Source organism: Sinohyriopsis cumingii, chromosome 7, assembly GCF_028554795.1.
Source record: "Sinohyriopsis cumingii isolate HCF-2022 chromosome 7, ASM2855479v2, whole genome shotgun sequence".
Classification (NCBI taxonomy): Eukaryota; Metazoa; Mollusca; class Bivalvia; order Unionida; family Unionidae; genus Sinohyriopsis; species Sinohyriopsis cumingii.
In genome coordinates, this window is record NC_142967.1 from 34,186,888 (window position 1) to 34,202,727 (window position 15,840).

The 15,840-nt window shown below is 38.1% G+C and overlaps 1 protein-coding gene and 1 long non-coding RNA gene across 2 annotated transcripts; both read right to left on the reverse strand.

Moving 5' to 3' along the window:
• Nucleotides 1–215: 215 nt before the first annotated feature.
• LOC149794999 (uncharacterized) lies at nt 216–9,223 on the reverse strand. The gene is made up of 3 exons (XR_016422079.1): nt 9,137–9,223; nt 1,330–1,434; nt 216–679 (listed from the first exon to the last, which is right to left on the reverse strand). It is a non-coding gene; the product is annotated as an uncharacterized LOC149794999 (long non-coding RNA).
• A 1,804-nt stretch (nt 9,224–11,027) lies between these two features.
• On the reverse strand, nt 11,028–13,751 carry LOC149795000 (uncharacterized). The gene has a single exon (XM_089963742.1). The coding sequence runs from the start codon at nt 13,749–13,751 to the stop codon at nt 11,028–11,030; it is 2,724 nt and encodes a 907-aa protein (XP_089819868.1).
• Between the last annotated feature and the right edge of the window lie 2,089 nt (nt 13,752–15,840).

The window sequence follows — 15,840 nt, forward strand, 5'->3', positions numbered from 1 at the left end:
GGTTATTATAATTTCGTAATCATCAACTATTGTCGTTGCTGATACTACTACTACTAATACTACTACGTATACGTAGGATATTACTAAAGATAAAAGTCACACTAACATGGAAAAATCAGGGTCAAATGGAAAGGAAGCAATTTAAAAGCAGCGTTTCTACGCCCGTTATGAAAAGAAGAGAGAGAGATCTTGATTAAATGGTTTGTTTCTTCTATATGACAAGAATAATATTGTCAATTGCATACCCGCGTTATTACATCGTAACAGTTTAAAACAAGAAGATTTATCGCGTATAAAATGATATTACTGCTATTATATATACATATATATTATATATTACATGTATATACCTCTTCCCAATATCGATTAGAATTATATTTGCCAGGAATCATTCAGGTATTACGAAATTATTAATTAACAAAGCTCAAGAAAATAATGCAAAGTGTCTATGTTACAGTTTGTAAACATATACGTTCATTTCACCCCATTATTAACCAAAAAAACACCTCGATGTATCCCACATACCTGTGTACAAATATAAAGAGAGTTAGTGAAAATTAGAAATTTTAAGCTGTAAATGATATTTCAAATTGTCCCTGCACGTATTAACCCAAACTCCACCACATCCTCCAACACTCCATGTACGAAGCACTTGTTTTCGTGTCAGTTTGCGACGCGCCTGAGACAAGAAGAAAAGGCTGATAAAGAATATATGTGTACCAGTTATTACTTCGATCAAATGAAACAACTTGTATTACCCTGGTAATAATCCAGGTAGTCTACGCAAATCACCATAACAACCTATGCGATTCGTATATTTGTTTCGGCCACGCTGGAGGAAAGGGATTTTCAATTATTTTTTTTTTATCAATGTGCAATTGATTTACCTGTATTCAGGGTGAATTATCAAATCCAGTCAGACAATGTTTGCATTTTACTTAAAGCTTTTCAATTTGTTTATCATGATCAAGTATTTACACCGTGTATGTATGTATGTATGTATGTATGTACGTATAATAAAACACGCTATTCTTCATGTGTGTAACAGGCATCTTTTAATATGTCATACAATTATGTTATATTAGTTCTGTTCGGTTAAATATGTTTCACCAACGTAACAACTACAAGCTGAACGATGCAAATCATTGCAAATGCAATGCAAAATAAATCAAATACAAGATAGCACATGTTTGTTACTAACAAGAGGTAGAACGTGAGTACTCCAAGCATCAATTCATTTCAAATTGTTAAGGCATCTCAAGAAAGTCTTAATATTTGTGTAACACCAGTATCACTAGAAAACATTAATGGGGTCGTTTCGTTACTTACCGGAAGAGGATGTTTAAAATTTTCATTGCTTTAAAACTCATTGATTGGGTTAGGGGTGGGGAAACTGAAAGGGCGCAGCACAGCCATTGTCACTACCATCCTCACCTAACGGAAAAAAGTCGCACTTAAAAAGTCATAAAAAAAGATTCAGTTTGATGTATGTAAAAAATATCACAGGAGTAAAATAAGACAAAAGTCACAGGAAGAAAAGTCATAAACAGATACTAAAATCAAAATAACTTAGTGTGACTGAGAACAAGTAAAATAAGCCAGGAGTTAAGTAATATAATTTTATTATTTCATTATTATTAATGTAGTAATATATTTTTATTATTTCATTTTCAGATATGCTAAATGTAACCAGCAATGCTTTAAAACATAAACCAGTATACCATGTTGATTACACAATAAGTGTATAGATAAAAATATGATCTGATTATAACAATAGTATCAACTAAAAAATTAAATGATGAATAATAAGTTATCAAATAACTGCTCCAAAATGTCTCGATAAACATATTTTGTCTTATTAAATTTTGTAAATCGGAGTAGTAACGTTACCTGCTCCAAAATGGCAACGCTATTTCTTTTATAACTGTTTTAAATTTTTTATGGATGCGAAAATAAAACTATAAAAAAAATCACGAAAAGCCAAGTTAAAAATAATCCATATAATTCACATAATTCGCTCATCTATCGGTAAATAAGTAATGAATGAATTAGTTCTGAAGGACATCAAATATGCCTCACTGTTATAAGCGCGACTACTCGTGCGGTCTTTATGTACCTGTTCACAAGGAAGACAGTATATAAATAGCTAAATATATCAGTGTAAATGTATATAGGTCAGATGAGAAGGGGGAGAAGTTTTATCCTATGTGTTAATATATAACTGACATGCATTATAGAGAATCACGTTACCATCAATGATCCTGTGATTAACTGCGAAGATAGTGACTATTAGTTTCTACAACAAATTCCTTCTAGTCATAGGACTGGGGACGAGGATATTCGCAATGCGTTTTTCATTCAGAATAAGAATCATTGCGAAGACTTTGGAATGCAAAAGAAGGCAAGATTATGTCATCACTTTGTACGCAAATAATCGTGTCGGTAAATTAGTCAATACAAATATTTTTTTTAAAAATCTGCTTCGTGTTATTGTATAAATTAACATCTTGACAAGTGTAGTACAATATGATGTAATTTTGTTTTACCAGCAGCTAGATTATATATAAAGTCGTATATTTAGTATGTGTGTTAAAATAATGTATGAGTCGTATATTTAGTATACATACATACATACATACATACATACATACATACATTGATACATACATAGAAAGAGACAGACAGACAAAGACATAGAAAGAGAGTGATACAAAGAGAGAAACAGAGAGAGAATATTTACTTTTGCTACGTTAATACCGGTTATATTTAATTGTGTGGTACAACAAGACAATGCATTTTCATGAGATACAATATATTATTTATGTACCAAAATATGACATATATCTGGTATTTTAACCAGCAAAGAGACTTTTTCTTTGAGTTATATACCAGACATGGTCGTTATGCTACTCCATCCTCACGGTCATTGGATGAGCAAAATATTATCCGTGGTTTAAGTGAGCTTTAGGATTGGGATGACTGAAGCAGTTTCATTAAAGTTACATTTTTAACAATTTATGCATAAGTTTGTTGTATCTGATCGCATACTTAATCATGTGCAGCAATGCGTCAAAAGCTGGTTTGTCACTATTGTCAAGAAAGTGATGCAAAATAATTTCTTAAGGGTTCAAACGACGTCGCGGCAGCTTTCTTAGAAAATAAAAATAATCTCCATATGTGAAAGGTAAAGCAGTTTCCATTTATCCGTTTTAATGCACAACGTACGCGGTTTTCGTGTTCCATATTTGACTTCGATAGGCAGACACAATCAAACGTCAAATTGCATGATACTTTTGTTTTAGGTTTAGCACCATTTTCCAGCGAACGATAGGTAATGCCTGGTGGAGGAAAAACCCGGTGAGAACCACCGACCCACGAGAGTTACTAGCAAGATGTATCTCATAACCACATTGGCCAAGCATTAGCTTCGAACCATTGTGGACAAGGGTTGAGTTGGTAGTGATCGGCTACTTGGATATTAGGTCCTCGCTTGGCATGATGGAAATACGTTTCGAAAATATCGAGACATGTTTTGACCAACGAAGATATAGGAATCAAAATATGAAAACTGTGTCTTCAGATGTATGCATGTGTGTGTGTGTATGTGTGTGTTGTTTTATTTTCGTCTCTATCATATATAACATTATAATTCGCACAGTTCATATATCCTTGCCAACGTGTATTATGTGACAATTTTGACTTTAGAACGATTGATTCAATGCATTTCATGTCGTCTTATGCTATATTTCACGTTCTATCGTTCATATGCAAAGCTCGTTGATCTTGATTCCGTGTTGAACGTAGAGACATCTGATTTTCGCTACAGATATAGCTTTGCAAAATACAACAAAATCACGACAAATACATTTTCATCAGTTCATAAATTCTTAGATTTCAGAACAAAATGACAATGCTTCGACATAACGTATGCTGCATTTCTTAACTCCAGGGGCGGATTAAGGCTCACTGGTGCCCTAAGCACTGACAAATCTTGGTGCCCCCCTCCTTTCCACGTACACCTGGGAAGATAACCCTAGGGTGCACCATGATCAAGAAACAGAACATTATGATCAATTTGCACTAGTTTTATCTATTTTTTTTTATACAAATCTTCATTCGTTTTTTGATTTCTCTTTTCACCCTTTTCTCAACTTTGTGGTGCCCCCTTTGGCCCTGGTACCCTAAGCACGTGCTTAGTCTGCTTAATAGTTAATACGTCCCTGCTTAACTCGTACTTTGTTGCAACCACTGAAGCGACACAATTGGGTACTAGACAAAACGTCATGAATTCGCAGCTCTCATTACAGTCGTACTTGTAGTAATTGTTGTTTGTTTTTTTTGTTGATGCTGCTGATGCTTTAAATCTGAACTAAGTACGTTTACACTGGATCAAGAGCTACAAGTTCATTTCATGGATGACATCAACAAAACACTCCAACACAAATATATCCCGTCCTTTTTACGTTTCGAATTATTTTGATAGTAGTGGTATGGATAATATTAATTTATTTTTAACTGCGGTATCACAATTCAAAGTTAACTATGGACTACTTATGAATCTCTCTCTCTCTCTCTCTCTCTCTCTCTCTCTCTCTCAATGACCAAACCACAAATGGACACATACATACATACATACATACATACATACATACATACATACATACATACATGCATGCATGCATTACATCCATCCATACATACATACATACATACATGCATGCATGCATTACATCCATCCATCCATCCATCCATCCATCCATCCATACATACATAAGAGACGAACAGACATATATAGACTGCGACATGGATACAATAAAGCAGTTGTTGTTTTTATTGTCATCTATGACCTTGGCTTTTATATAAAACTTAAGCATATTGCTTTCAGTGCATGCCTGAATGATAATGATGCAACTTTCATCAATGTCCCTGTGTCAAATATGTTACTCCTTGCACATGACGTTAATGACTTCTATTTTCATATGCATAGAAAAATAATGATTTGATTATAACAATAGTATAAACTAAAAAATTAAATGATGAAACATAAGGTATCAAATAACTGCTCCAAAATGTCTCGATAAACATATTTTGTCTAATTAAATTTTGTAATAATTTGTGCATTTTCCGTTACATTTTCCTGTGATTTTTTTCATTTGACTTTTATTATTGGACTCTCATCTTCACTCTGTCCCAGTCGGTATAGGTAGTCCATTTCTCCATTTTCTTTGTTCTCAACCTCTCATTCTTACACGCGATGTATTTTGTTTGTTTCCCCATTAGCAAAGGTAATCAATACAAAGTGATATCGGATTAGTAACCTTACCAGCTCCAAAATGGCAAAGCTGTTTCTTTGAAAACTGTTTTAATTTTATTTTAGGGATGCAAAAATAAAACTTTTAAAAAAATCACGAAAAGCCAAGTTAAAAATAATCCATATAATTCACATAATTCGCTCATCTCTCGGTCACATAATAATATTTTTATGTAAGTAATGAATGAATTAGTTCTGAAGGACATCAAATATGCCTCACTGTTATAACAGTGACTACTCGTGCGGTCTTTACGTAACTGTTGACAAGGAAGACGGAATTTAAATAGCTAATTATATCAGGGTAAATATATATAGGTCAGCTGAGAAGGGGAGAAGTTTTCTCCTATGTGTTAATATTTAACTGTTGTTGTTGTTGTTGTGGGGTTTAACGCCATTTTTCAGCACGATAGGCTATACATGGCGGCCAGTATTAATGGTGGAGGAAGAACCCGGAAAACCCCGGAAAGAACCACCGACCCACGAGAAGCTACTGGCAAGCTTTCTCACATGCCCACATTGGCTGAATCTTAGACTCGAACCGCCGCAGACAGAGGTGAGATGGCAGTGATCCGTAACGAAGAGCGCTTTAGACCACTCGGCCACTCGGGGCCCCAATATTTAACTGACATGCATTATAGAGAGATACGTTACCATCAATGATCCTGTGGTTAACTGCGAAGATAGTGACTATTAGTTTCTACAACAAATTCCTTCTAGTCATAGGACTGGGGACGAGGATACTCGCAATGCATTTTTCATGCAGGATAAGAATCATTGCAAAGACTTTGGAATGCAAAAGAAGATAAGACTTTGTCATCACTTTTTGTACGCAAATAATCGTGTCGGTAAATTAGTCAATACAAATATTTTTTTTAAAAAATCTGCTTCGTGTTATTGTATAAATTAACATCTTGACAAGTGTAGCACAATATGATTTGAGTAATTTTGTTTCACCAGCATCTAGATTATATATAAGTCGTATATTTAGTATGTGTGTTAAAATGATGTATCTTTAGTATATATAGACAGACAGGCATACCTACTTACATACCTACATACATACATACCTAGAGACAGACAGACAAAGACACAGAAAGAGAGTGATACAAAGAGTGAGACAGAGAGAATATTTTCTTCTGCGCCGTTAATACAGGTTATATTTAATTGTGTGGTACAATAAAACGATACATTTTCATGAGATACAATATATTTTTTATGTACCATAATATGACATATATCTGGTATTTTAACCAGCAAAGAGACTTTTTCTTTGAGTTATTTACCAGACATGGTCGTTATGCTACTCTACCTTCCTTGTTTTCAAAACACCTCACTGTCATTGGCTGAGCAAAATACCAACGAAGATGTAGGAATCAAAATATGAAAAATGGGTCTTCAGATGTATGTATTTGTGTGTGTGTGTGTGTGTGTGTGTGTGTGTCTTACAGCGAAACCGTCATTACGGCGACAGTTCATTGTCACTGGGTAGTCATGTTGGAGACAGTAGATGTATCACAATATCATCGGTAACTAGTATTTAGAAATTTTGATGCAAGATATACACTATTTTATTAATTATTATTATGCAAAAATTTAACCGTGTCTTAAGGTTGTGTTTTCTCCTATCGTCAGTGAATAACTATTAAGGCGACATTTCTAAAATTGCTTCCTATTTTTTCAAAGTTAATGAAAAATTTTGAGCAGGTATATTGAATTGATTTAAGATAAAAAGATATTCTTTTCATTTATTTTATCTCGAATCAAATTCCTTGTTAAGACATAACATACTCAACTTTACGAAACGGGTTCGAAAAGAAATCGAGCTGTAGTTAAAAATAGCGTTATCTTAAATCTGTGTTTGGTAAAGAATACATAAACGGAACAAACTTAATAAATAAATCATAGAACTAATATAAAAAAGTATTATAGATCACTAGATTTATAAAAAAAAATTTATCAATGTTTTACACATTCAAATATTTTATTGTGTCCTTAATTTATATAATAACCAATGTTTCTCTTTCCGTAAAATGTAAATCCGTTGACAACTAGGACCTCGAAAGTACGAAGGACATACATGTAGAGAACGCTGGTTAGTATTGTTATATATTATTTGTGTAATAAATAGCTTTGAAGATGAAGACGTATAATAATAGCTCGTTGAAACTTTTAACGTACAAAAAGATACCTAAATTATTGAAAAGAGTAGCTAACTTAAGTAATCAAAGGCAAGGTTTGAAACTGGAAGTTGAACATACAATTTCATAATAATTCTACTAGAGTGCTACGGTATAACGGGTCTTAAATTTAGCGATTGGTGAATAAGTAAATAAAGACATCGACCTTCAAGATAGTATATGTATGTTTGGTGTTCTTTGCTCTATATTAACATACATTTCAGGGCCGGATCAGGTCAAGTGTTTGGGGGAGGGGGTTTCCAAAATTTCAAAAGGGCTTTGACATTCCTCGAAAGGGCACCAATGGAAATGTTTGTTTGCTGAAAGTGTGCATAATACCCAATAAATGTGCGCAAGAAGAAAACGATGATCAGATTTCAAGTGTCAAGTGACTGTATGTGTATGTACGCTTTTATAGCGGGTGGGTGGAGGGATCATGACCCCCACCCCCACACCCCCACCGATCAGGCCTAGCATTTAATTTCCAGCTTAAATTAGACGATTGTGGCATAAGTTTACTATATAAGCTCACTTTCATATTTCTCTGACCACCATACTGTCAACACAGGGGCTCGTATCGTTGCTTACAATTTACCTGTCATACATGCACTGTGTAGTTATTGTATAGTGCATGTATGACAGGTAAATTGTTGTTGTGGGGTTTAACGCCATTTTTCAGCACACGATAGGCTATACATGGCGGCCAGTATTAATGGTGGAGGAAGAACCCGGGAAAACCCCAGAAAGAACCACCGACCCTCGAGAAGCTACTGGCAAGCTTTCTCACATACCCACATTGGCTGAATCTTAGACTCGAACCGCCGCAGACAGAGGTGAGATGGCAGTGATCCGTAACGAAGAGCGCTTTAGACCACTCGGCCACTCGGGCCCCCAGGTAAATTGTAAGCAACGATACGAGCCCCTGTGACTGCCATCTTGATTTCTTCTTCTCGCTGCATCTCCTACAAAATATTCTAATGGTGGCTGTTTTCTCCTGAATGAAAATGGTGCAAATTGTATGCCTGGTATTGTTGCTGGAGTGGCTAAGTTGACATATTCAAGAGTTAAAAGAAATGGTATTGTCTGGAAATGGTTTGAGCCAGTAGGATGCCAGTCAGTTCAGTTTATGTATGTATACAGAGAGCAAGATATGTGTAAACAGTGTGTGTGTGTGTGTGTGTGTGTGTGTGTGTGTGTGTGATTTGGATGTTTATCGAAGCTTTAAAAAAAAATCAGTTATATCGCTACGATGTCTGCAGTGTGGTAGTTTATAGTGATGTCTAACACTGGGGCATCAAGCCACAGACATGTAGCACGATGTCCCACCCAGTCACATTATCCTGACACCAGGCCAATCAGTCCTAACACTAACCTCTTAATGCTGAGCGCCAAGCGAGGTAAATGTTAGTACCATTTTTGTAAGTACGTTTACACTGGATCAGGCGCACAGGCACTTGATTCTGTGGAAACTAATGCGTATACTCACTATAGAACACAAGGTACCTAACTCTCGCCGGTCAAAATCTGACCCCTCGATGACTCCGATCTAATTTTCCGATACTATCTACGAATTCAGTCACTCATAACGTACACCACTGTAAAGAAGACAATCCCCACCTTTCATCCATTACCATTTAAGCAACCTTACTGATTCTGAAGGGCCAATTTTGCGAAACGTTTATCCGTTTCTTCGTGTATTCCACACACAGGCACTACTTCCCTGGCTCAATTTCCGGTCTACTTCGAAGTGAATGTGACTAATGGGTATTACGTATACAAACAATGAATTCCGAAAATAAGAACCATCCATATTAAAATTAAAATGTAATTATTTATTTTCTTTAGCGCTCATTGGAAAATAAAATTATGTACATTATCTCAGCTAATCTGCTCATTTACTATATTGTACGCGTATCGTACCGGTCATGACCCTTATGTATTTACATAAAATAAGAAACATTCCAAATGAGATATTTCACGACAGGAGGGAAATTCGAAATAATTATTCTTGACACAGACGTGGCAATCCATTTAGCACCAATAAAGTATAAGAAAAAAGAACAGTGTAATACTGTCGAAAATGGCAGAAATTACAATTACTACGCGGTATGTTCTGGCTAGACATTTATATTAGGTTCACCCCCACCCCCATCCCTGCCAATGCCCATGGTACTTGATTCAGGAGGAAACTAATGCTAATGATAACACACTTAACCACTTAATTGGCTTATCATTATCTCCCCCCGAATCTAATGCCAGTATACAAATGTTATTAATTTTGGGTTTAAAAACAGGTGGGGATAAGGTCCTCACATTTTTTAAACAACATTTCAAGTTTTCTAACAGATTTAAAAAAAAATCTTGCCCTGATATATAAACAATTATATCTTCATTTCATTGCTTTTGGACTGGGCCCTTTTTTTTTACAAAGTATAATTATCATGATTGAGATAAAATACATATTTTGTTTTTCATAAAGTCAAGTAAATGTTTCAATATTCAGCCCATTCCATATTAATTTTTGATTTTTAATAATTGCTCTTTATAATATTTGATAATTTAAAAATTGAATAAATAATCTGGATTATACATCAACAGTAGTGTTCTGGCCGGACCAGACAGTGCAACCTAGTACATATGGGCCCACTTGGCGAAGGTGAAAACAAAGACAACTCAGTGTAGAGGCTTGTATTTATTCAAATTCCCAATGGATGTACAGTAGAATGGTAAAATGAAAAATAAGGTAAGGGGCTATTACAATATGATCAAAAAATGAGGGAAAATTATAATTACATGACGAAATATATATGTGACGAAATGTCCAGTTCATACGAAAACGAAAATACAATTCAAAACATTGAAATTACACATCTGACGGTTGTAAACTAATAATTAATACATTGAACAGTCCGAAATAATGTTCCTGAGCACAAAGGAATAGATATATAGTCTTACTTGACAGTAGTTTGTCCTGTCCTGTCGATTTAAAACGTGTTCCTGAGCACAAAGGAATAGATATATAGTCTTACTTGACAGTAGTTTGTCCTGTCCTGTCGATTTAAAACGTGTCGTATGTTGAACGATTTTCAGGAAATCCAGGCGTAAGTAAAATAGCGGAAGCGGAATACGGAGTCAAATCCGGAAACTAATGAAATTTATTTAAACGGTAAAACGGGAGTTCGGGAATTTAATAAACAAGATATTTAATATATTTCCACAACGGATCGAATCACTAGAGGAGTGAATGAGATCCAGAACACTCCCCGCCTGGTATCTATAGAGATACCACTACCACTTATTCTATTTTAGTATATAAAACGATATTGTGGATACACAGTAATCCAAATTAATATATGTGAATAAATAAAGCACATAAATCCCAGATATATATCCAAGACATAAAGAAATACGAATATGCGAATAAAACGTAAACCCAACGAATGTCACATGAATGGATTCCTATCCAACAGTTATGCAAATGGAAAAACGGTAATTGTCTGAATGTCGATGACGAATGAACGATGATCCAATGAATGTCTTTAGTCAATAAGAAGTATAAGTTCGGTAATCGGACGGGTGTAAATTTTAGGTTCACATTTATCACCAACAACGATCCGGACGTCTGCCTTTCGGACGTGATCATCGGATCCTTTTATTGCCCTTGTGACAATACCAACTGGCCACTGATTCCTGCACACCGAACTGTCCCTCACAAGAACGACGTCTCCTTCGGTTAGATTCCGTTGGTGAACCGTCCATTTTCTCCTGTTCTGAAGTGACGGAAGATACTCTTTCCTCCAACGTGACCAGAAGGTCTGAGCTAAAGCTTGCACTCGCTTCCATTGAGAACGATACAAGTCTGCGGGACATGTATCTCCCAACTCGTCTGACTTGTAAGCGTAGTCGGTTTTTTGCGTCAAGAGGATCGCTGGTGTCAGAACAAGAGGATTCTCCGGATCCGTTGAGACAGGAGTCAGTGGTCTGGAGTTGATAATGGCGCAGACCTCAGCCATAAATGTGCTGAGAACTTCGTGAGTGAGGAATTTCCTGCTCGGCGATTCGGCGAGCATGGCGTCAAGAATCCGTCTGGCGGTGCCAATCATACGTTCCCATGCGCCTCCCACGTGTGAAGAATGGGGTGGATTGAACTTCCATTCTGTCCTGTTCTCCAACAGATAGTTTTTTATTGGTCCGTGGTTGATTTTCAAGTCATCAACGGCTCCGATAAAGTTTGTTCCTTGATCAGAGCAGAAAAGCTTCACGGGTCCACGGATAGCCTGGAATCTTCGAAGAGCGTTGATAAATGATGATGATGGCATTTCTTCGATGACTTCGATGTGAACTGCTCTTATTACAAGGCATGTAAACATGACGGCCCAACGTTTTGAGTTAGCCGATCCGCCTCTGGTTTTCCTTGTGAGAACTTCCCAAGGTCCAAAAACGTCAACACCTACATTGGTGAAGGGAGGTCCTGGCTCGAGGCGATCCGAAGGCAAGTCAGCCATAATTTGGTGTTGTGGCTCCCTCCTTAACATTCTGCAAATTACACATTTGTGTATGACGCTGGATATCAGGCGTTTACCAGAGGTAATCCAGTATCCTGCTGACCTGATGGCACCTTCAGTGATGTGACGGCCCTGGTGTTTCACTTTCTCATGGTAGTGTCTGACCAGAAGGGTTGCGATGGGGCTGTTGCCAGGTACAATTATGGGTTTTATAGTCTCAAGGTTTTCCTTGGAGTGTTCCAAGCGTCCCCCTACCCGTAGAATATTCCGGGTAGTGTACCATGTTGGGTTCAATTTGATTAGCGGGCTGCGTTTGGAAATTTGTTCTCCCATTTGAAGTGCGGCCACTTCGTTGCCGTAGAATTCGCCCTGTGTGGCTCTCAAGATGAGATCTTTTGACACTTGGCTTTCTGACAATACTTTAAAGTCAGCTGATTTCCCACATTTCCGTTGGCGAGCAATTAGTTGAAGGTGATTAATCCCCGCAATCAGGCTCTTCCATGACGAAGAACGCTCGAATCTGGCGGTTCCTAGTCCACTACATGATGAATTTACCTTCGTAGGGTCGACGGTGGTAAATGCCGTGCGAATTTCGATGTCGTCGTTGGGCATTACGAGCTCATGGGTCTCACCTTGCTGAGGAGTCGACTCAAATAATTGTTGGGGTCCATTGAGCCAACTGCTAGCTTGAAGGTCTACAGCCTGTATCGACCTCGTTGCAGAGTCTGAAGGATTTTGATCCGTTGGAACATAATTCCATTGATCGGGATCTGAAAATTTGCGAATTTTCTCAACTCTATTCGCCACATAGACATAGAATCTCCTAGTTGAGTTGCATATGTAACCAAGAACGACCTTGCTGTCGGTGTAATAGCGAACATTGTCTATCTTGATGTCTAGATGTTCAATAGCAAACTGAGCTATCTCCACAGCTAGGACCGCGGCACAAAGTTCTTTTCTTGGAATCGTGGTTCCAGTTTGGGGGGCTACTTTAGCCTTTCCAATAACAAATCCTACGTGATAATGGTTATTGACGTTTTTCGTTCGAAGATAAACGACGGCGGAAATAGCTTTCTCTGAAGCGTCCGAGTAGACATGGAGTTCCCTGGTGATGCATTTGCTAAGTTCGGGCACATATGTCCTTGATATTCTCAAGTTTTTAAGTGGTTCAAGGGCGTTTTTCCAAGACTCCCATTTGGAGGCAATTTCCTCAGATACGGGCTCGTCCCAATCTATGGTCTCTAAGACAATGTCTCGAAGGATGAGTTTCCCATATATGATAACGGGAGACAGAAATCCAAGCGGATCAAAAATGCTGTTGATCGTTGATAAGATTCCTCTACGGGTAATTGGTTTTTGATCAAAAGACAGTTCAAACAGAAATTTGTCCGCGTTGACATCCCATATTAGGCCAAGACTCCGTTGGAGCGGTTTTTCTTCCGAGTCTAAATCTAGATCTTTCAAATTAGATGCCAGATCGGTTGTTGGAAAAGCAGCCATTACTTCAGGGCTATTCGATGCAATTTTGTGAAGTCGAAGATTACCATAGTCTTTTAAGGCATTTTGAGTGTCCTTCACGAGCTTAACAGCTTCTTCGGGTGTTGGGCAAGAAGTTAACCCATCGTCGACATAGAAGTCCCTGGAGACGAACGATGTAACCTGGCTTCCGTACTCAGGTTCAGCTTTCAAAGCGGCCTTACGTATTCCCAGAGTTGCGACGGCTGGCGATGGACTGTTTCCAAATACATGTACTCTCATCCTGTACTCAGTGAGTTTCTTATTGATGTCATTGTTCTCATACCAAAAGAAACGCAAATAGTTTCGGTGGTCCTCTCGAAAACTGAGGAACCAAACTCGCTACCTTTGCAATTTAGTGCGGGATTAGAAAGTTGCTCCTGTACTTCCAAATAGTTGTGACATGGCACTAGGGTTGTCGGCTGACCCGAAGGTGAAACATGAGTACGGCTGACGTTGACATTATCGGGCGCATGTTGCTTATCTAAACATGCTTCTCCTATGACGACCCATCCTAGCTTGAGTCGCTGGGCGTATGGTGCTCCTCGATGACCTATTCGTTGTTCTAGAACGTAATGAGCCTCTGCCAAGTCTCTTCCGATCAGTAGCATAATCTCTTTTCTCCTGTCTATTGGTCTGATAGACCCAATAAGATCGTTTAAGTGTTCATGGAACTTTACGACTTCTGGAGTTGCAATCTCGCTTTTATCATCAGGTATGTTGTCACACTCGACGAGTGTCGGAAGTTCCAACTCGACGCCTCCATTGATGGATTCTACGATGAAATCACTTCCTCTCCGACCGGAAGTGGTGTCTCGACCGGAACAAGTGTTTAGGGTGTAGCTCTCAGGTTCTGATCTGACATCAAAAAAGTCAAATAAACTTGGCAGGACTAAGGATCTGTTGCTTTGGTCGTCGATAATAGCATAGAGTCTAAGAATTTTATTTGGATTGTCTTTGTTGTAAACACTGACCGGTAAGATTTTGGCGCATGACTTGCCATGAGATCCTTTACAGATTTCAGTACATTTAGTTCGTACGTCTTCGTCATTTTGCCTCTTGGAGTTTTTGGAGAACTCCCCGCCATGATTTTCCGCAACCTCGGGAGGTAAACTTGGAGAAGGCCTATTGACGTGTAAAGCCGTAGTATGCTGTTTGCTGCCGCAATCCTTACAACAGATCTTCGCCTTGCAGTCGCGACTGACATGCTTATCCGATGCACAGCACTTGAAACAAATGTTGTGTTGTCTAAGGAGTTTCTTCCTCTCTTCGATGGATCTGGACTTAAAGCCCCTACATTCATCGAGTGTATGTCTCGTGTTGTGTAGAATGCAGTTACTTAATGGTTGACTTTTTGGCTGATCGTCGCTTTGATTTGCCAACTCTGTTCTGCGGACACTCACTTTAGGTTTGGTTCCATAAGTGTTTTTTGCAGAATCCCCTTTTTGAGTGGGATTGTCCAGATCTACGGGTCGGAACCCGGGGTTGTTCCTCAGGTCGCATATGTGCTCAAGAAAGGTATGGAATTCCTCGAATGGTGGGAAAGCGATGGAATGCTTTGAAGCATAGTTGGCTGCTCTGCTTGACAATTTTCTTGCAGTCCGTAAGGAAGTTTAGATACGAGAGGTCGTACCCCAGTGGACGAGTCAAAGTAAGCAAGGAGAGTCTTAACTTCATCCTTTTTCTTAAGGAATTTCACCTCTGACAGTAGATCCAAAAATCATATAACTTCTCGTTGTCCCGGTTGGTGAGTTTGAGAAAAGACTCAAGTTTTTTCTTTATAGAAGCTTCTACTATCTCTGGCGAACCATACCTCCGATCTTGGCGTTTCTAAAGTTCCTTTAATCCATTAGATGGATCCCCTGCATTAGACGATCTGATGCTTAGGGCTTGTTCTGAGGATTTTGGGCCTAGCCATTTAACCAACAAGTTGATTTGTTCCGAGTCTGACATTCTCAGTTCTTTGGCTACACATTGAAAACTGTCTTTCCATGCATGATAGCATCCAGGTTTGTCGTTATATTGCGTGAGCTGGGAGAAAAGCAAATCTTTCCGTAACAAGACCTTTGTCATTTCAGATGTCCCATTATCGGTCATAGCTGAGGCATTCGGCAGGGTTGAATGTTGCGTCCCTATCTGTATGTCCTGATTTAAGCTATGATTTTGATAGAGGACTAGGTCTCCTTGTCTTTCGGCGTGTGAAGTAGGGACAAATTCTGGTGCGCCTGCGGAGAGTTGAGATGATTTTGGCTCTTGACTGGAGAGTAATCTGGCAGGAGTAGATGTAATCGGCTGATAATCATCAAAGGACGACTCAGAGTGAACAGAACGA